The sequence below is a fragment of the Anolis carolinensis genome, chromosome 3 (assembly GCF_035594765.1).
Source record: "Anolis carolinensis isolate JA03-04 chromosome 3, rAnoCar3.1.pri, whole genome shotgun sequence".
NCBI lineage: Eukaryota > Metazoa > Chordata > Lepidosauria > Squamata > Dactyloidae > Anolis > Anolis carolinensis.
The window spans coordinates 6,960,535-6,986,582 of record NC_085843.1 but is presented as its reverse complement, the minus strand read 5'-3'; the positions used below and the strand labels follow the sequence as shown (position 1 = coordinate 6,986,582).

Genomic DNA, 26,048 nt, shown 5'->3' with positions numbered 1-26,048 from the left:
AGGCAGTCTTGATTTCTTGCACGATTGTGTCTTGCCAAGGCTGTCTGCAAATACAGGGGGGGGGGGGGGGGAATCAAAGGTCCAGAGTGAAATTTGGAGCAAACCACATGGGTTTGGGGCATTTAAAGGTTTCCATAGGAGGTGTGGCTTTCAATGTGTAATACCTGCACATTGGGAATAAGGGTGGATCTATTCCACACAGTAAAATGTTATATAATCCCGAGAGTTATAGTTTAGCCTTCTCTGCCCAAACATGCTGGTGTCTTGACAAGCTATACTTCCCAGGATTCCATACCACTGAGTCATGGCCATTAAAGTGGTGTCAAACTATATTCATTCTACAGTACAGATGTACCCTTTATCCCTCTTATTACGTCAGCTCCGATTTTCGTTTCGTTTTTCTTACTTTAGAGTAAGAAAGAGTACTTAAGAGTACTTCCTCGTATTTATAGTCTGTATGACAGTGGTTTCTCAACCTTCCTAATGCTGCAACCCCTTAATAAAGTTCCTCATGTAGTGGTGACCCTCACTATAAAGTTATTTTTGTTGCTACCCTGTTTCCCTGAAAATAAGACATCCCCAAAAAATAAGACCTAGTAGAGGTTTTGCTGAATTGCTAAATATAAGGCCTCCCCCGAAAGTAAGACCTAGAAAAGTTTTTGTTTGGAAGCATGCCCGGTGCCCGCCAAACAAACATCAGAGCATGCAGGATTGGTAAATGTACATACCAGTTGTACATGAAAATAATGGTAGTAACAAGAAATTCTTGACAGGAGTCACAGTTTGTTTGGTTTGGTTATGTTGGTTTGTGATAACAACTACTGTACACTATATAATAAATGTTCATTTTTTTGTTCAACAATAAATGTGAATTCTTCTTCATGGAAAAATAATCCCCTGAAAATAAGACCTAGCACATCTTTGGGAGCAAAAAAAATATAAGGCACTGTCTTATTTTTGGGGAAACACGGTACTTCATAACTGTAATTTTGCTACTGTTATGCATCGTAAGGTAAATATCTGATGTGCAGAATGTATTTTCATTCACTGCACCAAATTTGGCACAAATACCCGATATGCCCAAATTTGAATACTGGTGGGGTTTGAGGAGGGATTGATTTTGTCATTTGGGAGTTGTAGTTGCTGCGATTTATAGTACAAAGAGCATTCTAAACTCCACCAATGATGGGATTGAACCAAACTTGGCACATAGAACTCCCATGACAAACAGAAAATACTGGAAAGTTTTGGTGGTCATTGACTTTGAGTTCTGGAGTTCTAGTTCACCTACATGCAGAGAGCATTGTGGACTGCAAACAATGATGGATCTGGACCAAACTTGGCATGAATACTCAATATGTCCAAATGTGAGCATTGGTGGAGTTTGGGGAAAATAGACCATGACATTTGGGAGTTGTAGTTGCTGGGATTTATAGTTAACATACAATCAAAGAGCCCCCATGACCATCAGAAAATACTGGAGGGATTTGAGTTTATGTATTTATTTATTTACAGTATTTATATTCCGCCCTTCTTTCTCACCCCGAAGGGGACTCAGGGCGGATTACAATGAACACATATATGGCAAACATTCAATGCCAACAGACAAACAACATACATTGGACAAACTCAAAGGCATTTTTAACATTTTTCCAGCTTCACGATTCCGGCCACAGGGGGAGCTGTTGCTTCACCGTCCAGTAGTGGCTGTACTTCCGCATTCCTTTCCTCGTGTTTTGCTGGCAGTTTTATGGTGTTGTAAATTAGCCTCCCGCATAAAGTATCCTAAATTTCCCTAATTGACAGGTGCAACTGTCTTTCGGGGCTGCATAGGTCAACAGCAAGCCGGGGCTATTAATGGTCAGAGACTTAACCCGACCCGGGCTTCGAACTCATGACCTCTCAGTCAGTAGTGATTTATAGCAGCTGGTTACTAGCCAGCTGCGCCACAGCCCGGCCCCCTAAGACCATAAGGAATATGTGTTTTCTGATGGTCTTTGGCGACCCCTCTGAACCCCCCCCTTTGTGACCCCCCCAGCGGTCCCGACCCCCAGGTTGAAAAACACTTTCTCAACCCCCAGGTTGAGAAATTGGGGAGGCAAATTTAACTAATTTACGACGTTGGAATGAGGAAGTGCCGTACCAGTGGATGATGAAGAAGCTGCTCCCCCCTGTGGCCAGAATCGAACATCCCCTTAGGAGAAGGTTAAATTGCCTCTGCGTCTGTGTATGTCTCGTTTCTATGCGTATATGGACATTGAATGTTTGCCCTATGTGTGTATAATGTGATCCGCCCTGAGTCCCCTTCGGGGTGAGAAAGAAAGGAGGAATATAAATACTGTAAATAAATAAATAATAAATAGATAAACCCTGATGTATTATAACATGAAGCTGCTTGAAGAAATACCACACATTTGTATAAGAGAGATGTCTGGATTTTTGTTAAATTTAATCCCAAAGCAAGCTCGGAGAAGGACCCTTTGCACACCCAAATGACCTTTCCCTGAAAGCAGAGAAATGATACCCTGAATCAGAAGGCATATTTTGCCTTATTAGGTAAAAAGTTCATTCCATTGGGAATTTTAACAGAAGCAAAATGCTAAGGATCACTGGTGTTCGGCCATACTCACCCTGGGCGCATTTCAGGAGGGCGAGGCAGTGGCTTCAGGAACCCTTTCTTCCCTACCAGCCAGTATGTTTCTTCCAAACCTTTCCCCTGTCAACAAAGGGCCGGAAGCAGATCAGGCATTTGAACCACCTGAACCAACCCACCCCACCACCTCCCCAAGGTCTAATTCGGGTAAAACAGACTCTTTGTTAGAGGGCTATCTGTCTAATCCAGGCATGGGCAAACTTAGTCCCTCCAGGTGTTTTAGACTTCAATTCCCACCATTCCTAACAGCCTCAGGCAGGGCCGGCCCAAGGTAATTTTCAACTACTGTAGTCTCACTTATCCAACACTCGCTTATCCAACATTCTGGATTATCCAACGCATTTTTTGTAGTCGATGTTTTCAATAAATCGTGATATTTTGGTGCTAAATTCATAAACACAGTAATTACTACATAGCATTATTTCATATTGAACTACAGTAGAGTCTCACTTATCCAACATAAACGGGCCGGCAGAATGTTGGATAAGCAAATTATTTATTAATTTGTTTATTTACAGCATTTATATTCCGCCCTTCTCACCCCGAAGGGGACTCAGGGCGGATCACATTACACATATAGGCAAACATTCAATGTGTTGGATAATAAGGAAGGATTAAGGAAAAGCCTATTAAACATCAAATTAGGTTATGATTTTACAAATATCATGTTATACAACAAATTTGACAGAAAAAGTAGTTCAATATGAAATAATGCTATGTAATAATTACTGTATTTATGAATTTAGCACCAAAATATCACAATTTATTGAAAACATCAACTACAAAAATGTGTTGGATAATCCAGAATGTTGGATAAGCGAGTGTTGGATAAGTGAGACTCTCCTGTACTTTTTCTGTCAAATCTGTTGTATAACATGATGTTTTAGTGCTTAATTTGTAAAATCATAACCTAATTTGATGTTTAATAGGCTTTTCCTTAATCCTTCCTTATTTTATCCAACGCATTTGCTTATCCAACGTTCTGCCGGCCCGTTTATGTTGGATAAGTGAGACTCTACTGTATAGGCGAACAGAATTTTGGCACCCCCCCTCCCCAAACCAATCACTGAAAAATAAAAGCGTTGGATAAGCGAAAATGTTGGATAATAAGGAGGGATTAAGGGAAAGCCTAAAAAAAGAACAACACTCTGAAAACAGGGGAAATCCAGACAGGAAACAATCAGGGCCAGCTAACACCTCCCAACCAAGGATGCCCCCAGGGAGGAAGCAGCCAGGCTTTGAATCTGCAAGGCCATTAAATGCTAATCAAGGTGGCCACACTAGCCTCAAACAGACAAGAGCTCTTTCTCCCACCCTGGACTTTCCACAGATATATAAACCCCACTTGCCTAGCTTCCAACAGAACTCAGAACCTCTGAGGATGCCTACCATAGATGTGGGTGAAACGTCAGGAGAGAATGCTTCTGGAACATGGCCAGGCAGCCTGGAGACCTGGCCTTGAACCGCCTCTGGCCTCAGGCCCCTTCCTATAACCTTTCAGCCACTTAAGTGTAACGATGTTTAGAACAATTATGAATGTCTTGCAGTTACTGAGAATTTACTATAATAATTTCTAAGTCTTTCAATATATATCTATGGCCAACTTCTGCTGGTAACGGAACAGAGAATTGCATTAACGTCCCTAAAGACCCATAGAGAAGGATCATATTTTAAATCAAATCCACAGATGTGCATTTGGTTGGAAGTGGATAAACAAAACCATGAATACCAGTGGATACAGGGGCCATATTGAGCATAATTTTAAATTGTTGCCACTTCTAAGCTGTTTTAAATGGTTGCTATGGCTAATATGACTTCAGGGGTTATGAGATTATAAACTGGACTTACGCCCACGGAGCGAAGTGGGGATTCATGTTTATGGTGATGATTACTGTATATACTGGAGTATAAGCCTAGTTTTTCAGCCCTCTTTTTAAGACTGAAAAAGCCCCCCTTGGCTTATACTCGGGTGAGGGTCCTGGTTGGCTTATATTTGGGTCAGCTTATACTCGAGAATATTTGGTACATTTATTATTTTTCTCTATTATTATTGGTATTGTTACATTTATTATTTTTCTCTATTATTGTTGCTACTATTACATTTATTTTATTCTATTTTTATTATTAATAATAATACATTTATTATTTCACTCTGATCTTATTATTATTATTGTTGCATTTATTATTTTACTCTATTTATTATTACTGGTATTATTTTCCTGTATTTATTATTATTATTATTACATGTATTATTTTACTCTATTATTACTAAAAGGATACATAAGCACATTTACATTGAAGAAGATGAGAATAATGATTGGATCAGAGTTGGACAGTCTTATCTTAAATTTGAGCTTGATGTAAATATTCAAAAACATTTAACCTACTGATGTAATTAATTAATGTAATTTTATTGGTATCTATTTTTATTTCTGAAATTTACCACCCTCGGCTTATACTGGAGTCAATGTTTTCCCAGGTTTTTTTGTGGTAAAATTAGGTGCCTCGGCTTATATTCGGGTCAGCTTATACCCGAGTATATGGAGCAAAAACTCCCTTGTTGCAACACCTCCATTGGCTGCCAGTTCGTTTCTGGACATATTTCATAGTACTAGTTATGAGCTATATGGCTCAATGCTATGGACTCCTGGGAGTTGTGGTTTTACAAGGGCTTTAGCCTTCTCTGCCAAAGAGTACTTTAGTGCCTCATCAAACTACAAATTCAAGAATTCCTTAGCATTGAGCCATGGCAGTTAAAGTGGTGCAAAACTGCTTTCATTCTACAGTGGAGATGCGCCCTAAGAATGTCCTTGGTTCAAGTTTCTTACCTTCAGTTCGGTCTTCCCCCTGAAGTCAATTTTGTAACCTTCGTTTAGGCTCCGAAGTGTTTTCATGGTGCTTTGGCTGATGTGGATCCTGAAGGCTGAGATTTGGGAGGAAAGAGGACGACACATACCAAAAAAAAATATTATAACTTCAAACTTTGTTTCAGAGCCCTTTGGAACTGTTATTAGCCAATCTGAAAGTCAAAGAGCTAAATCCAGGACTTTCTGCTCTGTTTTCATCAATCCGCAAAGCCAGGGAAGGCAAATGGGGCTGACTTTTTGCCACAATGGCTGGCTAATATTATTTTAATTTATTTTATTTATTGCATATGTATGCCACATTTGAGCCCTCGGTGACGCAGCGGGTTAAAGCGCTGAGCTGCTGAACTTGCTGACCAAAAGGTCAGCTGTTCAAATCCAGGGAGCGGGGTGAGCTCCCACTGTTAGCCCCAGCTTCTGCCAACCTAGCAGTTCGAAAACATGCAAATGTGAGTAAATCATTAAGTACTGCTCCGGCGGGAGGACAACAACGCTCCCTGCAGTCATGCCAACTTCATGACCTTGGAGGTGTCTATGGACAATGCCGGCTCTTCAGCTTAGAAATGGAGATGAGCACCAACCCCATAGTTAGACACAACTAGACACAACTAAATGTCAGGGGAAAACCTTTACCAATAATAATAATAATAATAATAATAATAATAATAATAATAATAACTATCCTGCCACCATCTTCCCGAAGGGAGCAATGCCCAAAACAAAGCAATTACAATGAATATCAAAACAAAACAGTAATAACATAAATCAAATAAAATAAACAATTTAAACATTATAAAAATACAATAAAACACATAAAATCAGAACAAATGAGTAATAATACAGCATCCACCCCTGGAGATAAAAGGGGCCGTGCATATAAAACACAATGTCCAAAGCTTTAATAAAGTGCATAAACAAGTGTCAGAGAGTCAACTGGGAAAATATGGGATAAGGTAAGGTAGGAAGGGATTAAAGTGCTAAGAAGTAATGTCTATGTTTAACTATGCCACATTTTTCCCGGAGTGGGACCCAAGGTGGCTTATAAAACAATAAAAATATTCTAAAAACAATAAACAACAGATAAACAAAAGTACTGGAAACCTACATAAGTAAAATAACTTCATAAAAAGCTCTTCTGCGTACAAGTCAAAAGCCTGCTTTATGAACATGCCAAAGACATTGGGGATGATGAGATCCAGAGGTGGCCAAATTCCCAGTTCTGGGGTGCATCTCCACTGTGGAATTAATGCAGGTTGATTCCATTTTATCTGCTATGGCATCCTGGGATTTCATAGCAGGCTAAAAGTACAATTCCCATTCTTATGCCTCACCATACTACAAGCCCAGAGAATTGCAAGATAAACCAGGACCATCTAGTCCAGTGATGGCCAACCAATGACACGTGTGTCAGCACTGACACACCTAGCCATTTTTGCTGACACGCTGCTGCATGCAGATTGAGTGGATGACTATGTCTTTTGTGGCCAAATTTGGTGTGATTTGGTCCAGTGGTTTTGTTGTTTAGTCAATGGGAATTATGCACATTACATTTATATATATCTATATATATAAAAGAGTGATGGCATCATGGCGACCCACAAAACAACAAAATTACAGGCCCCCCAACCTCAAAATTTGACAACACAACCCATCATCCACACCTCTAGGTTGATACAACAAAAAGAAAAGAAAAAATAAAGTCCTAATTAGAGAGAGAGGAATAATTGCTTTTATCCAATTGCTGCCACTTAGAAGGCTAAGCTCCTCCAACTTGGTCTCCTAGCAACCCAAAAAAAGTAATAAAAAACACCAAAAATTAATACAATAAAATACTATAATAACAGAAAATAACTAAAAATAATACAAGAAAATAATAAAATATAAAAAATAAAAATATAACTTACAATAAAATTAATAAAAACAATGCAAATAACGTCAAATCAAAATTACACAACAATTTTTAATCAATGCCACCACCACTTTTCCACAGCAATGCGTGGCTGGGCACAGCTTGTGTATATATATATATATATGTGTGTGTGTGTGTGTGTGTGTGTGTGTGTGTGTGTATACACAGTAGAGTCTCACTTATCCAACATCCGCTTATCCAACGTTCTGGATTATCCAACACATTTTTGTAGTCAATATTTTCAATACATCATGATATTTTGGTGCTAAATTTGTAAATACAGTAATTACCACATAGCATTACTGCACATTGAACTACTTTTTCTTTCAAATTTGTTGTATAATATGATGTTTTGATGCTTAATTTGTAAAATCATAACCTAATTTGATGTTTAATCGGCTATTCCTTAATCCCTCCTTATTATCCAACATATTCGCTTATCCAACGTTCTGCTGGCCCGTTTATGTTGGATAAGTGAGACTCTACTGTTTATATATATATATATATATATATATATATATATATATATATATAATTATATTATTATTATTATTATTATTTTATTATGACACAGCAAACAGTATAGATATGCTGGATTTCATTTATTATTATTATTATTATTATTGTTATTATATAATTATTATATCATTCTATTATTATTGTAATATATTATCATAATATTACTATTGTTATATTATTCATTATTCATGACTACATTGAAACTAGAATAGAGAGAAATCAGCGTGGAAACTGCAAGAGGTACCATAGATTGTTGTACATGGAAATAATGGTAGTAAATAGTTTTTGATTTATTAAATACAGTTATATATATATTACAATTATACATTTTTGTTATTTAAACTATACATATTGCAAAATTATGGTTTTTCTCTCTCGAAGTGACACACCACCCAAGTCATGCTAGGTTTTTTGGTGAATTTTGACGCAAAAGCTTGCACATCATTGATCTACTCCAACCAAACAACCACTTCCCTAATTCCACAGCATTTGAACCATGGCAATTAAAGTGGTGTCAAAGTGCATTAATTGTACAATATAGGTGCATCCTTTAACTTCTCATCACTAAAGACTGCAGTAGGATCAGCTGGGTGTACTTTGCAGGATTTTGGAATCTGGAATGCAAAATGATATTTTTTTTCCCAAGTTCTGATCAGTATTCATATCTGTCATTGGCACAAAAATGGACTAAACACTTACGCAGCCCGGTGGATTCTATCCGGGAAGCCGTATTCACAGTATCGCCAAAGAGACAGTACCGAGGCATGGTCAGACCCACCACTCCGGCAGCACAAGGACCTAGGGAATTTAAAAAGAAATACGAGGGAGAAAAGGACAAGGCTAATTAGGGACATGGGAGCCATATTTCAATATTTGAAGGGATGGTATATTGAAAACGGACCGGCTCCAGAAACTAAAATATGGGACAGTGGGTTCAAACTGCTAGAAAAGAAGTTATACCAAAATATTAGGAAAAACTTCCTGACAGCAAGAGCTGTGTGTCTGTGAAATATGCTGCCACAAAGTCGGGTGGCATCTCATTCTTTGGAATTTTTTAAACAGAGGCTGGATGGCCATCTATCGGGAATGTTTTGTGTATTTGTTTTGTGGCAGAATGGGGTTGGACTGGATGCCCCTAGGAATCTCTCCCAACTCTATGATTCTATGTTTTCCAAAAATCAGAATATGGATACAGGTTTCATAGGATGCCAAACACACAAAAATATCGATATTCAGACAATCCCACCTAACACTGCTTTACAGATCTTGGCAGAACCCAGGACCACCCACTGAACTCCAATTCTTGGGATTCAAAGTCTGATGAACTAATCAGACAAACAAGCTATGTTTATATAACTCTTATCATTAAAGGAAGGTTCTATATCATTCAGAAAGAGTCAAGATGGAAAATATTCATCTCAGTAGGATACCTTGATGAATAGATGAGTCATTTAGGATGCTATTATGGTCTACTGGGACTGGGTGCAAAGTAATTTAATGGTATTCGCTCATATCCATTGTTTCAGGTATCTGCAATCCAACTGGGGAAGGATTCCTATCGATATGGAAGTCTTATCGTACCGTATATACTTGAAGATAAGCTGAGTTTTTCAGCCCTTTTTTTTTTTGAGCTGAAAAAGCCTCGCTTGACTTATAATGGGGTCAAGGCCAAGGCCGGGCAACAGAACCTGGAGGCCATTGCTGTCGCACCTCAGGCTAAGTTCACCTTGCCAGGATACCCAGTCAACACGAGCGCTTCTGCGGAGCTCAGAGCCCCGCCAAGACAAACGGTCTTGCCTGGATAGCTCAGGGTCACTGTTATCTCGCACCTGGTCTTCAGTTGCCCCGGCTCCGTCATTATTTGTTAGTTCTCCAGTTACCTCCTCATTATTTCTCATAGCTGCCGAATCCTCCTCAAAAACTCTCAAAGGAAAAATGTCAGCTTGACCGTTATCTGACTCTTCTGGAGCCAACAGGTCATCTTGCTGAAAGTGAAACTGCATGTCTTTAACAGGAGGCTCAGACTGATGCAAAATCCCTAAACCAGAATCCTCTTCTGTTCCATCTTGGAAACCAAAATCCCCTTCAGTGTCATCATCTTGAACGTGACCATGGCCAGCCTGTGGCTGGGATATAACAATTGCTTGCAATATATGATTTATTCCTCTCTTATCCTCCCTTATCAGTGTGTTTTCCAAAGCCTCCCTCTCTCTTAACCAAGGTAATGTTTTGAAAAGGGAAAGACACAGGAAGAAGAAAAATATGTATCCATTAATCTTATAAAAGCATTTCCCCCTGAAATATTGCTTAATCTCTCCTACAGATATATCGGCATTAACCCCCTGCATGTATTTGCAATCCCTATGTGCTTATATATCTCTATCTATCTATCTATCTATCTATCTATCTATCTATCTATCTATCTATCTATCTATCTCTATCTATCTATCTATCTATCTATCTATCTATCTATCTATCTATCTATCTATATCTATCTATATGCATTAATTTTATATATGAATTTTCCCCTCATTTGTTTGCAGGTCCTTGCAAATCCTATATACATATAGATCTATGTACCTGCATATCTGTATCCATATACAGTAGAGTCTCACTTATCCAACATTGGTTTATCCAACGTTCTGGATTATCCAACACATTTTTGTAGTCAATGTTTTCAATATATCGTGATTTTTGGGTGCTAAATTCATAAATACAGTAATTACTACGTAGCATTGCTGCATATTCAACTATTTTTTCTGTCAAATTTGTTGTATAACATGATGTTTTGGTGCTTAATTTGTAAGATCATAACCTCATTTAATGTTTAATAGGCTTTTCCTTAATCTCTCCTTATTATACAACATATTCGCTTATCCAACGTTCTGCTGGCCCGTTTATGTTGGATAAGTGAGACTCTACTGTATCTATAGGCATTAATTTTATATATGAATTTTCCTCTCATATGTTTGCAGGTCCTTGCAAATCCTATATACATAGATCTATGTACCTGTATATCTGTATCCACATATATACATTATTTAACCTATTGATGCCTTGATTAATGTAATTTTATTGGTATTTATTTTTATTTTAAAATTTACCAGTAGCTGCTTCATGTCCTACCCTTGGCGTATACTCGGGTCAATAAGTTATCCCAGTTTTTTGTGGTAAAATTAGGTGCCTCAGCTTATATTCGGGTCGGCTTTTCCCCGAAAATAAGACAGTGTCTTATATTAATTTTTGCTCCCAAAGATGTGCTAGGTCTTATTTTCAGGGGATGTCTTATTTTTCCATGAAGAAGAATTCACATTTATTGTTGAATTAAAAAATGAACATTTATTATATACTGTACAGTAGTTTTCATCACAAACCAGCATAACCAGACAAACTGTGAAATCTATCAATAATTTCTTGTTACTACCATTATTTCCATGTACAACTGGTATGTACATTTACCAATCCTGCATGCTCTGGTGTTCTGTTCGGCGGGCATGCTTCCAAACAAAAACTTTGCTAGGTCTTACTTTTGGGGGAGGCCTTATATTTACCAATTCAGAAAAACTTCTACTAGGTCTTATTTTTTGGGGATGTCTTATTTTCAGGGAAACAGGGTAGTAATGTTTGCCTTACTAGGTATATTAATAGGGACTTAAGGGGGAAGAAAGTAGAACACCAGCCCTTTGGAAAGCACTCTGAGATTTGTCCCAGGCACCGGTTCATATAATTTTGCAATATATCTACACTAGTACATACATTTCATTGCTTTGTCTTGCCATAAGATATAGCTTTCCACCAGCTGTTAGAAACTTTTAGTACAAGTTGTCCTGAACAACACCAGTCAGCAATCCAGAATCGTAACCTTCTAATTCAAAGCACTGTTGTTGTTGTTGTTGCTGTGTGCTTTCAAGTCGTTTCCAACTTATGGAGACCCTAAAGTGAACCTAATAAAAACACAATACAGTCAGCCCTCTGTATCAATAGATTCTGCACCCATGGATTCAACCACTACTTGAAAGTATAAAAATACAAAACAAAAAGCAAACTTAGATTTTGATATTCTATTAAAATAGGCACATTATATACAATGGTTATTTTATTATGCCATTGTATGTAATGTGACTTGAGCAACCACAGATTTTGATATCTACAGAGGAATCCTGGAACTAAACCCTCGTGGAAGGCAGTATGCAGCCTAGTAAAAACAAAATACGTTCTTCCATGGATTTTGGTTCTGCAGGTTCATAAGTCCACAGTTTGAAAATATTCAAAATGGAAATCAAACAGCGATATTATTACAGTAGAGTCTCGCCTATCCAACCTTCACTTATCCAACATTCTGTATTATCCAACACAGTTTGCCTTTTAGTAGTCAATGTTTTTGTAATCAATGTTTTCAATACATTGTGATGTTTTGGTACAATAATTACGTCATAACATTACTGTGTATTGAACTGCTTTTTCTGTCGATTTGTCGTAAAACATGATTTTTTGATGCTTAATTTGTAAAATCATAATGTAATTTGACATTCAATAGACTTTTCCTTAATCCCTCCTTATTATCCAACATTTTCACTTGTCCAACGTTCTGCCGGCCCGTTTATGTTGGATAAGCAAGACTCTACTGGATTATTGTATGACAGAGCAAACAAGACAGATATGCTGGATTTCGTTTCACAAAATCACAAGTTGAACACTTCCCAAGTGTCTAGACTGTGTGATGTATTTTCGGATGACGTGCGCAGATCCCAGTAGGGTGGCCTTTTGCAGTTGGAAGATCGTAATTTTGTCAATGTCTATTGTTTCCAAATGCCGGCTGAGATCTTTTGGCATGGCACCCAATGTGCCGATCACATTATTATTATTATTATTATTATTATTATTATTATTATTATTATTATTTCGTTCTTCTTCTCCTTCTCCTTCACCTTCTTCTTCCATCATACACATAATAAAAATGAAAAAAATTAAGTATGCGTGTGGCTGGGGTGTCCACTTATACAGACAGCTATAGCTCCCACTGCTCAGGAGACACCAATGGCCCTCCTTCCAATGACATTGCAGGTTATAGCGAGCCCCATTAACATGTTCCCTGCCAATGTCCTCCACAAACACCATACTGTCCCCCACCAAAGTAAAGGTTTTCATTTGGGGACAATTTCATCCTAGATTTTATGTGTTTCCTTCACCACAGACTTCCCAGTGTTCCTTACTCTCTCCATTGGTGTGGAATTTGCATGACTCTGCCCACTGCCTCTCCCTTAACCCTTTCCTACTCTTTTCTATGGCATACAGCAGACAGAGGAATTGATCAGCAACTGAACATACTAGACAGGTTTGAGGAGAATTCTTCATGATTTGTAAGAGTTGTAGGGTCTGGGATGTATAGTTCACCTGCAATATCATCTACAAGAGCACTCTGAACTCCACCAATAATGGACCTCAAACTAACTTGGTACACAGAGCCCCCATGACCAAGAAAAAATACTGGAGGTCTTTGGGGAAAATTCACCTTAATTTGGAGGAGTTGTAGTTCTACATTCAGAGAGCACTGTGAACCAAACTTGGCACGCATACCCAATATGCCAAAAATTGATTACTGGAAGGGTTGTCAGGGAATCGGTGACCCCGACTGATTGATAAGCAAGGTCTCATCTCTGCCCATCCATCAGACCACTTTGCAAACGGCGAAAGTGGCACCAACAAAGAATGACAACTTAGTTGATTTATATCTGCTGGATCCCAGCAGCACTGAAGTTTTATTTACAATAATAATATTTACAGTGCTAATTGACCAAAGCTCTCAGGACACATATTGCATCCGCAAGATCAAACATGGAACCTTCACCGTCTCTCTCAAAGTCCGTTCTCTGTACACTGAAGCACCTCCTCTGCATTCCATAGCCCATAATGTATCTTCCTGTCATGTAGCACAAACAGAAGTCTCTGTTCATTTGCCCTTCAGCAATCAATCAGGGCTCGCTGCAATTAACCTCTTGACTGCTGGGATGCTTGTGGGAACGAAATACACACAATTTCACAGCAACAATAGATTAAACATTTCACTACATATCACAAAAACACTAACAAGAGTTTGGGGGAACCAACCTTCCTTTCTGGGAGTTGTAGTTCTCCCACAACCAGGGAAAAAGTGACCTCCACCGATGATGGACCTGGACCAAACTTGGCACACAAAACCCCCTTGACTAACTCAACCTCCTGGAGGGTTTGAGGGGACTGACTCACCATAGTGGGAGTTGTAGTTTACCCTACAGCCAGCGAGTACATTCAACCCCACCGATGATGAATCTAGAGCAAACTTGCCCAACATAACAAACTTTAATTACTGATGGAGTTTCTCGGGGTTAACCTGGCATGATGTGAGTTGTAGTTCACCCACAACCTTATGCAATTTGTATAATTAAAACATTGACCTTGAGTATCCAGGGATTTTAGTATCCCGGGAGATGTCCTGGAGCCAAACCCTGGTGAATACCAAGGACCTACTATACCAATGAAAAGCTAATTAGACTAGTCTTCTGTTTCCAAAGGAAACTCAAGTTTCAAAAACAAGTTAGAAGAAGTTTTTCAAAAAGTCATAATAAAGCATAATAAAACAGAAACACAACCCCCTCCCATCTTAGGAATACTTTTTAATGAGTTGGCTGTTTGTCTTCTCCGGTGGCTGCTTTCCAAAAGACCTGGGTAGGTTAATGAGGCATGATAACCCATCTTCTGCAGCAACCATCAAGGATTCCAAAGGGACGGGGATAAGAACTCGGGGCCGCACTGAGTGGATGCCTGCCAAACCCTCAGGGTCTTGACAAACAAACCCATTCAGGTCTCTCTCGCTGGAAATAAATCTAACTCTCCCTCAGCGCTGCCTCTCCCTTCCTGTTCAGGTCCAACTTGGATACCTCTGAACTCAGCTGCTTTTCTTGGCAAGAGGAAACCGCAGTGGAGGGAGGCAAGCCAAGGAGATGAGCAGCCCAGCTGCCAATCTTCCTCTCCACCTCCTAGAACAAAACCCAAATCAGTGAAATAAAATGGAAAAGAAGGACCCAGTAGCACTACTGATAGAGGCTTCAGAGAAACTTGAATCAGATGCGCTGCTCCATGATGATAGAATCTGTAGTCCATTTATATATATAAAAATGTTCTGTCCACTTGTAGGACTGAGTTAACAACAAAACTACTGGACCAAATGCGCCCAAATTTGGCCACAATACACCAACACATCCAAGTTATGTCCACTTAAAAAAAAGCAACCAAAAAACTGGATTGGTCTATATCTATTTTTTACTTTCCCCCCTCCCTATTTGGCCCGAATGGTCTGCTTCCCCCTTTTCCCTTTACTCTTCACACTTGTCCTGAGGGGCACGACTGAATATAGTATATCTTGGTTTCAGTAAAGCCTAAAGCCTTTGACATGGTTGCATTCTTGAAAGAAGGGACCAGTGCTGACAATGAAGAGGCAATGCATAATTCCTCGTGACATTTTATAGAGAAGCAGGAGAAATTCACCATTGTTACCTGAGTGGAGCCCCATCCGGATCCTGATGGGCACCCCGGGGAGGTGTTTCACCTTAAACGACCCCACAGAGCTGAGGATATCCAGGGCCATGTTGGCGATTTCAGCAGCGTGCCTTTGCCCGTTGCGCTTCGGAAGTCCAGAAGCAACCATATAAGCATCCCCAATGGTTTCCACCTGGAAATTAGAGGCAATGTTTTTTCAAAGGACAAACTAAGTAGGAGGCACGAATACCTGGAGTTCTTCAAATCTTATAACTATACTAGCTGTGCCCGGCCACGCGTTGCTGTGGCGAAGTCTGGTGGTATGGGAAATAAAGGTAAAGTTAAGGTAAAGGGTAAAGGTTTATTCTGACATTAAGTCCATTATAAATGGGTTATATAGCTGTGTGGAAGGGGTTTGAGTCTACACTGCCATATAATCCAGTTAAAATCAGATAATCTGTATTTTATAGGCAGTGTGGAAGAGGCCTAAGTGAGGCCTAACTCTGCCTGTCCCCTGGGCTGAGTGGGTTGCTAGGAGACCAAGTGGGCGGAGCTTAGCCTTCTAACTGGCAGCAATTGGATGAAAGCAATTATTCCTCTCCCTTTAATTAGGACTTTATTTTTCTTTTCTTTTTGTTGTATGAATGTAGAGGCATGGATGAGGGGTTGTGCTGCCAAGTTTAGTGTTTCTGGGATGTGTAGTTTTGTTGTTTTGTCCTAGGCCGAAATTTCATTACCCTTTTATATATATAGATGCCAAGATATTATCATGAGAAGATGGAGGAAATCTTTACACACATGGAGCTATATGAGGGTTAAATGAGGCACTTGATAAATGGATCAGATAATTCATGTGCAACAAAAGGCATACATGCACCTCAATGCAACAATTCAACATCTTTATCAGTAGGATGATGAAACAGATGTCTGTAGTGTCTAAATCAATAAAAGTAACAGTCCCCTTCTATTCTGCTTTGGTCTGACCTTTTATCATTTTGGTCACTTTCTTCTGGACACCTTTCATCTTGGGTTACTGTGAGAGTTCTAAGCTGTCTGGCCATGTTCCAGAAGCATTTTCTCCTAATGTTTTGCCCACATCTATGGCAGGTGTGCCATAGATCCTCAGATGTTATGGGACCTCCCAATTTGGTCCCATATGATCTGCATGTCTTCTATTCCATCATCCAAGTCAAATATGTTGAATAGTCCTGAATGACCCAGGACAGAACCTTGTGCCCCCCCCCCCCCCACTGGTCCCTTCTTTCAAGAATGAAGAAAGAGTAACTATTAGGAGGTACCCTTTGGGCTCGACCAGTCAACCAATTCCCAATCCACCTAACAGTAATATTGCCCAGCCCACATTTTATGATCTTCTTTATGAGAATGTCATGAGCAACCGCGTCAAAGGCTTTAGGCTTTACTGAATCCAAGATATACTATATTCATAGCATGCCCTTCATCTACCAAGTTTGTAACTCTATCAAATAAAGAGATGAGGTTAATTTTACATTACAGTAGAGTCTCACTTATCCAACATAAACGGGCCAGTAGAATGTTGGATAAGCAAAAATGTTGAATAATAAGAAGGGATTAAGGAAAAGCCTATTAAATGTCAAATTACATTATGATTTTTCAAATTAAGCATCAAAACATCATGTTTTACAACAAGTCTGCTACTTGTTTGGGAGTGTGGTTGCACTTGTGTTGTTGTTGGGTATGTTGGTTTGCTGTGTGTTGCTGCCTAGAGAAACAGCTGTGGATCCGGGAGACTGCGTTGGATAATACAGAATGTTGGATAAGTGAAGGTTGGATAAGCGAGACTCTACTGTACTTGTTTTTGAGATGTTGATTTTAGATTTGAGGACATTTTACTAGATCAATAGGAACCTTAGTACAAAGGTGTCAAACCCATTTTCATTGAGGACCACATTGACCTTACGGTTGCCTTCAAAAGGTTCTTGAATCCATGGATGGAGGATCCATGGAGGGCCAACTATAATTCTTTATATAGTTGTCAGTGCTCTTTAGTTTTTTCCAGATGTATTGAAGGACAACCCCTATCACTTTTGATTATCCGTCATGCAGACTGAGGATAATGGGAACTGCAACTCAACAGCACTTGTGGCTTAAGGTGGGGAATAGGTTTTAGAGGGCATTTTAAAGTCCAACATCATATCCACAAGCCTTGTATTGAAACTCAAACCTCACTCCTGACTAAGTAGGGAGAACCTCAGCCTTCCAGATATTCCTGTATCACAACTCCCATCAGTTCTAGTCCATGGTATCTAATGATGAGGAACACAGTAGTCCAGCATCTGGAAGGCCACATAAAATGACATGGAGAGTCAGATTTGGCCTTGAGTTGACACATATGCTTTAATAGAACGTTTTAGTAACTTATCACTTTCTTTAACAGTTTCTCTGGAACCAGAGCATTGGCATTAAAACAGCAATAGACTAGGAATATAAGAAGCCATCTCAGATCGGGTGAGACAGTTTATCCATTTTCTAAGTGGAAAAGTTTCTTATCAAACAAAGATGACTCTTTCCCAATATCTGTTACTTGCAATCCTTTGAAATACCATATTGACTGAAGAAATGTGGGAGCTCTACCTCCCCATATTTTAACTTTTCCAACTTCTGGCCCAAGCCTTACCTTGTAAACATCGTGATGGCCAATGATGGCATCGAAGAGCGTGTAAAGGTCATTGAGAAGGTCCACAATCTGGATGGGCTCGCTCAGGGCAGAGATGGCCGTGAAGCCAATGATGTCACTGAAGTAGATGGTGACCTCCTCAAAATACTCCGGCTCAACGGTGCCCCCCGTTTTCAGTGTCTCTGCCACAGACCTGAAATGATGCAGGAACCTCAGTTTAGGCGATCTGATACTGAACAGCTTTCTGAGGTAGCCCTGGGACCATTTGTCAGGATCCTTTGAGTCAACTCAGATCATTTCCCATTGTTGTGACTCAGCTGGAGTCTCAGAGTGATTCTGATGGGGATTGTGGGATTCAGGCTCCAGATATTCAAGATGATGGGATTCAGGTTCAAGATGACTCTGATGGGAATTATGGGATTCAGGTTCAGATTGTCCCTGCTGTGAGAGATGAGGAGCAGGGAGGCATTCCCACGGCAGGGAATGGTGTTTATGATACTGGAAATGATACTGAAGCAAGCCAGGTGCAAAGGAAGGATAGCTGCCCTGAGTCCCCTTCGGGATGAGAAAGAAGGGCAGAATATAAATACTGTAAATAAACAAACAAATAAATAAACAAGTTCTGGGCCGCTTCCGAAGGGGTATAACTGGGGAGAGTTTGTTGTATGTTTTTGGGTTACTGAATGTTTGCCTCTGGGCTTACTCAATGTAAGCTCCTGGTTTGCAGCCTATTTGACATTGACAAGTTTGTCTTCCATGCTCAACTCCATGAACAAAATATGAAGATTGGGAGAAGACATATTTTCTGATGGAAAGCATTGCATGAATTAAATGAAAGAACTGTGACTATATTATTGCTAGAAAGTTTGTGTTGAAGTTGCTTTTTTCCCCATGAACTTTGCTGCGCAAGAGTAAAGTCTGATGTAATTTAATAACTTTTTAATTGATTCACAATGTATTGTACAATTTTATATGTGTGTTTTATTGTATGCCGCCCTGAGTCCCCTATTGGGTAAGAAGGGTGGGATATAAATATTGTAATAAATATATAAATAATTAAAGTCTGAGTTTTGTATTTTCTTCTACTTGTGTTACTCTCTTTTGAATATACAAAGGACTAATCTTCTGCTGGTCTGCACGCATCGTCAAACCATAACAGACTGGGGTACATTGTTGTTGTTGTTGTGCACCTTCAAGTCACTTCCAGTTTATGACATCCTTAAGGTGACCTACCCCGTTTCCCCGAAAATAAGAGTGTCTTATATTAATTTTTGCTCCCAAAGATGCACTACGTCTTATTTTCAGGAGATGTCTTATTTTTCCACAAAGAAGAATTCACATTTATGGTTGAATTGTTTAAAAATGAAAATGTATTATCTACTGTACAGTAGTTGTCATCACAAACCAGCATAACCAAACTGTGAATCCTTTCAAAAATTTCTGTATTATATTTTTATTGCGATACTGTTTTTAAATTACTGTTTTAAATTTCTGTCTGTATGTAAATTTATGTTGTTGTTGGGCTTGTCCCTGTGTAAGCTGCCCTGAGTCCCTTCTGGGAGATGGAGGTGGGATACAAGAAAAGTTATTATATTATTATTACTATTTCTTGTTACTACTTTTATTTCCATGTACATGTACGTTTACCGATCCTGCATGCTTCTAAACAAAAACTTTACTAGGTCTTACTTTTGGGGGAGGCCTTATATTTAGCAATTCAGCAAAACCTCTACTAGGTCTTATTTTCTGGGGATGTCTTATTTTCAGGGAAACAGGGTATCACTGAGAGTTTTTTTGGCAAGAATCCATCATGGAGTGAGTTACCTTAGCCTTCCTTTGAGGCTGAGAAAGTGTGACTCGTCTAAGGGCACCCAATGCTCTTCCATGGCTGAGCAGGGATTCAAACCCAAGTCTCCTAGAACCCTAGTTTACCAAATTACTGGCTCTTTCAGAACTTTGGACAACTCCCATAAAGTTCTGACTGAAACCTGGCTTGGATACATTGTCCCACTGACATGGGAAGGATCAGGTAGTGGCCACTCACAGCGCATGGCAGCATTATATGCACTTGGTAGCGCTTTAGGACAAAGGGTGCATCAACTAGTGTCACTATTTTCACAATTGTCCTTACACGGGAAGCATTTGGGTCAGCAGTTGTTCTGTCTTCTGCTTTTCCATCTCCAGCTCCTCGGTCCGCTCCCGGATTAATTCTTCCAGGTTGCTGGAGTACTGCTCCAGCATCCGCAGCATAGAGTCAATAATGTTGGTCCTTTTGCCCTTGTTGATGGCTTTGAACTGGGGAGCAAGAAGAACCAAGAAGTGGTGGTTAGCAGTGGCTGCTGGTGGCAACTCATATCGATGGAGTTTTATGTCAGGGCTATTTGCTAGGCACACACGCAGCAGAAGATCGCTGACGAGGGAGCACTGGAAAAAATAACGACGCTGGAGACTTCAGCTATCTATCAAAAGTTTACTCACGAACGGAATTCCACAAGACGATACACAGCTCTCACGCAGGCACACACACGGGAAGGGACAGAGAGAAAAGATAGGAAGCGGTGATGCCTCATGGGCCTTGTAGTCCTGCTCCCAGTGCCATCGTGGCTAATGAAGACAAAAACATGGGGTTTTCGCTGGCTCAGCAAGAGCTGGAATCTTTCCAGATGCCTGATGTTGATGTTTTTGCCCAAGAACCCATTAAAACAGACCTTGAACAGCTCTCACCCCCTTTTGCTAGGAGACAGTCCTATACTGCAGACAGGGGAGTGAAGGAACAGGTTCGCAGGAGTTTGAGAATTGCAGCTAAACAAGACACTGATTAGCCATGTTTCCCCTGGGAAAATCTAGGGAGTCTCACATCTGGAGAAAGCTGGGTTTCGTTTCCTGTTCCCTAGGGAAAGAGAACGCTGGACACCTGCTTGGCAGGAAAACGGGGCCCAGATATAGGTGCCTGGCACGGTAGGTTCCGTGCGGAGTCAACAGAGCAGCTTCAGGAGTGATTTCGTGTTTCCAGCCTTGTGTGGACTTCGCAAAGTCCGCAACCCCAGTCTCCTTGCTTTGCCTAGCCAAGTATTCAAGTATTCAAGTATTGCCTTGCCTTGTTCCTAGCCACGGACCTTGTTCATAGAATCAAGTTTTGTTTCAGCCTTGTTGTGAATTTACCTTGGACCTTGAAAGACTCTGGACATTTCCCCACACTATTGCTTAATCACATGTAACTAACTGTTTGCATTGGTAAATTGTTGTTTTCGTGGCAATGAGGTGAATAATCTATGAACCAGTCACTCGTTACTTGTAACTAATTACATGTAACTATCTGTTTGCATTGGTAAACTTGTTTTCATGGCAATGACATGAATAATCTAATTACCAGTCACTAGTTACTTGTAACTAATTACATGTAACTAACTCTTTGCATTTGTGAATTATGGCTGCTATAGCAATGTGACTGGTTACTAGTCATTAATTACTTTTAACTTATTACATGTAACTAACTGTTTGCAGTGGTGAATTGTGGCTTCCATAGCAATAAGGTAATTAATCTAACTACCAGTCACTCGTTACTTGTAACTAATTACATGTAATTATCTGTTTGCATTGGTAAATTGTTTCTGTGGCAATGAGGTGAATAATCAAATTACCTGTCACTAGTTACTAGTAACTAATTACATGTAACTATCTTTTTGCATTTGTGAACTATGGCTTCTATAGCAATGTGATCGATTACTAGCCATTAGTTACTTGTAAGTAATTATATGTAACTAACTGTTTGCAATGGTGAATTGCGGCTTCCATAGCAATAAGATAATTAATCTACCAGTCAGTAGTTACTTGTAACGAATTACATGTAACTAACTGTTTACAGTTACACTACAGTTCAAGAAGGATATCAACAAGCTGGAAGGTGTCCAGAGAAGTACAATGAAGATGATTGAAGTTTTGGAAATGAAGCTCTAGATGAAATGATTTAAGGAGATGAGTGTGTTTAGCTTGGAGAAGAGAAGACTGAAAGGTGCCTTCATCAAATAATAATTTTAGAGAGGTGTTATTGCTTATTTCCTAATTTGAAAAGGAAAATGAGGCTCTGTCAAATAAAGGCTTCATATCCTTTCTGATATGTGGTGCAAGGATAGTCAAAGTATGCGGGGAAGGATAGAGAATGGATTGATATTGAATTAGTTAAACAGAACATAGGCCCTAACTTTATCTGAAAAAATTAACACACAAAGTAAGATTAGGGAGAGGAGAAATAAAAGATAATTTGCTTGAGGCTATAAGGAAGCCATTTATTAGTTTTATGTGCCAGAGCAAAAGAGAATTTAAATCATCATTATAATCAGGTGATATTTTAGATAAATGACTAGAGGAAGATATTACTATTATTAATTAAAAAAAATAGACAATTACGTAGAGGATAATTTATGAAAATAGGGGATTGACAGGGAAGAGTTTCTGTATGTCTATGATTGGAGGAGAGGGAGAGTGGAACAGATAAAAGTAATTTCTTAAATTATAACTGCTGTATTTAAATATCATATATTAGAGAAACGGAGCTATAAACAATTCAGTGAAGGCCAGGCCTTGACCCTCTAGATGTTTTCGCCTACTGTTCTCTTCTTGGGCAATGATAAAGGAGTGTGGGTATTGCAATCTGAACCACCACAGAATGTCTGTTACACTCTAGTCTTGAGACTCCTTTTCACCCAGCACCACACCAGAATGAAGTAGTACTAATTACAACAGTTTATTAAGAAAAGCAGGTAGAAAGGGGCATTCTCCAAAAAAAAAGGCAGTAGGAGCTATAAAATAGCAATAGTCCATATGCAAAGAAAAGTAGTCCAAAAAATGACAAAGTACACGATCACAGGCATAAATCCATAAGCATGAAAGCAAGAACTTTTTTCCCAAGGCAAAACTCTTTCAGGAACATAGGTAACACAGGAAACTTGAATCGTCAACTTGAACTGAATTTTTTGGTTATAGGGTTGTTGTATGTCTTTCGGGCTGTGTGGCCATGTTCCAGAAGCATTCTCTCCTGACGTTTCGCCCACATCTATGGCAGGCATCCTCAGAGGTTGTGAGGTATGGAGAAAACTAAGCAAAGAGGTTAATATATATCTGTGGAAAGTCTAGGGTGAGAGAGGTCAGTGTGAATGTGTAGTTAATCACTTAAATTAGCATTGAAAAGCTTATCTGCTGTCTTCTTCCTGCCCCTGGGGCATCCTTTGTTTAGAGTCGTTAACTGCCCTTGGTTGATTCATGTCTGGAAACCCTCTGTTTTCAGAGTATTGCTTTTTATTTACTGTTCTGATTTTTGAGTTTTGTAATACTGGTAGCCAGATTTTGTTCATTTTCATGGTTTCTTCCTTTCTGTTGAAGTTGTCCACATGCTTGTGGATTTCAATGGCTTCTCTGTGTAGTCTGACATGATAGTTGTTAGAATGGTCCAGCATTTTTGTGTTCTCAAATAGTATTCTGTGTCCAGGCTGGTTCATCAAATGCTCTGCTATGGCTGATTTCTCTGGTTGAATTAGTCTGCAGTGCCTTTCATGTTCTTTGACTCTTGTTTGGGCGCTGCGTTTGGTGGTCCCTATGTAGACTTGTCCACAGCTGCATGGTATCCGGTAGACTCCTGCAGAAGAGAGAGGATCCCTCTTGTCCTTCGCTGACCGTAGCATTTGTTGGATTTTCTTCGTGGGTTTGTAGATAGTTTGTAAACCCACGAAGAAAATCCAACAAATGCTACGGTCAGCGAAGGACAAGAGGGATCCTCTCTCTTCTGCAGGAGTCTACCGGATACCATGCAGCTGTGGACAAGTCTACATAGGGACCACCAAACGCAGCGCCCAAACAAGAGTCAAAGAACATGAAAGGCACTGCAGACTAATTCAACCAGAGAAATCAGCCATAGCAGAGCATTTGATGAACCAGCCTGGACACAGAATACTATTTGAGAACACAAAAATGCTGGACCATTCTAACAACTATCATGTCAGACTACACAGAGAAGCCATTGAAATCCACAAGCATGTGGACAACTTCAACAGAAAGGAAGAAACCATGAAAATGAACAAAATCTGGCTACCAGTATTACAAAACTCAAAAATCAGAACAGTAAATAAAAAGCAATACTCTGAAAACAGAGGGTTTCCAGACATGAATCAACCAAGGGCAGTTAACGACTCTAAACAAAGGATGCCCCAGGGGCAGGAAGAAGACAGCAGATAAGCTTTTCAATGCTAATTTAAGTGATTAACTACACATTCACACTGACCTCTCTCACCCTAGACTTTCCACAGATATATATTAACCTCTTTGCTTAGTTTTCTCCATACCTCACAACCTCTGAGGATGCCTGCCATAGATGTGGGCGAAACGTCAGGAGAGAATGCTTCTGGAACATGGCCACACAGCCCGAAAGACATACAACAACCCTGTGATCCCGGCCATGAAAGCCTTCGACAACACATTTTTTGGTTATGTTATCTGTTCTGAGGAATAAGTAAGCATCACTTAATTTAAGCCCACTGACCAAGAAGCCATGAGATCATGTATTTGACACCTGGGTTTCAAAGATTTCCCACGGAGCCTTTCTGAGCTCCTAATTAATCTACCTTCACTCCTTCTGTGCGGAGACCTAATCTGATATCACGGGAAAACTCCTGATCAGTTGAAAGCCAATTCACATGAGAAATGGACTTCTCCCCTGTTGCTAAGGAATCCTAAACATCCTCTGCCTGCACTTCACTCTGATCTAAAGTCTGCAATTCACCCTGATCACACACAGACTCCTCATCCTCTGAGAAATCCCCAGCATCTTGCTGGGCCCCAACAATGTCAAATGTTTCCTCAACCAATGTATCCTGCCCATGGAAAGCAAGACTAGAGCTTGCAAAGGTTTTGGGGTTGTTTTAGACTATGATTTTTGGAAATTCATAGCCACCATGGACAACTATAGTTCTGGAGGCTGTAGTCCAAAAAGTAACATTCCCAAGGTCTGGTTTCAATGACAGAATGACAGCTAGCACATCCTCTCTTCCTCAGTTGTCTAAAGAGAAGAGGGGAGAAAGGAATAGACTGGTGATGTTATAGCTCAGCCGTCAGGCTCTGGCCCTCCACAGGAGATGGAGTGAGACTCAGAGGCTGATTTGGATTTTGAGTCTCTCCGGGATATGGATCAGAGCCCAATGATTTTGCAGGTGCCTGAAGTTGTGCTCCCAGAGGAACAGCTAATTGGGGAACATTTCGATGTTAACTCAAGGCTGGATTCACCAGATGGAGTTGTTATAGGGGAGGATGTGTCTTTTGATCAGAGACAATCTATCTCACAGGATAGGAGTCAAAGAGAAGTGCTGAGAAGAAGTAAACGCTTGGCTCTCAAGCGCTATAATTAATAAACTTTCTCATGTGAAGCTGTGATTGTCCTGGATCCCATTGAGCGGTAGCCTTGAGGTTTCCTTAAAGGGACCTCGCTCCTTGTTTTCATTGCGGTGACAACATTGCCATTCTTGGGAGAAGCATCTCCGTCCCTGTCTCTTGATCCTTGCCTTGTTCCCGTGCTGTTTCCAGGATACCCTGTTGGAGTTCGCACTTTGTGACTCTCGAGTATACCTCGCCTTGTTGCTCTTGTTTCCCTGCTTTTCAAGGAATACCCTCCAGATGGATTACAGTTGTCGTTTTGCTGTGTCTTGTCCCTGCTTCCTACAATTCCTGGATGCTTACTGACTTTGACTCTTTGAGTTCTGTTTGTGGATTACAACTTTGAAAAACTTTGAAGAACTATCTTTTGAACTATTGTGGACTTATATATATATATATATATATATATATATATATATATATATATATATATATATAACCCTCAATAAACTGCTTGGCCTCAGTGTGGTTTTCAGAGTGCTCTCGTACCTTTGGGGTGCAACAGGTAATGGA

At 39.8% G+C, this 26,048-nt stretch overlaps 1 protein-coding gene across 1 annotated transcript in view; it reads right to left on the bottom strand.

Moving 5' to 3' along the window:
• Positions 1-2,626: 2,626 nt before the first annotated feature.
• Positions 2,627-26,048, bottom strand: part of LOC100556473 (retinal guanylyl cyclase 2) — a 64,121-nt gene continuing 40,699 nt past the window's right edge. The window contains 6 exon segments of the mRNA XM_062974459.1: positions 2,627-2,716; positions 5,482-5,576; positions 8,645-8,743; positions 15,479-15,653; positions 18,117-18,309; positions 20,248-20,411. Coding sequence (XP_062830529.1) covers positions 2,627-2,716; positions 5,482-5,576; positions 8,645-8,743; positions 15,479-15,653; positions 18,117-18,309; positions 20,248-20,411 — 816 coding nt within the window.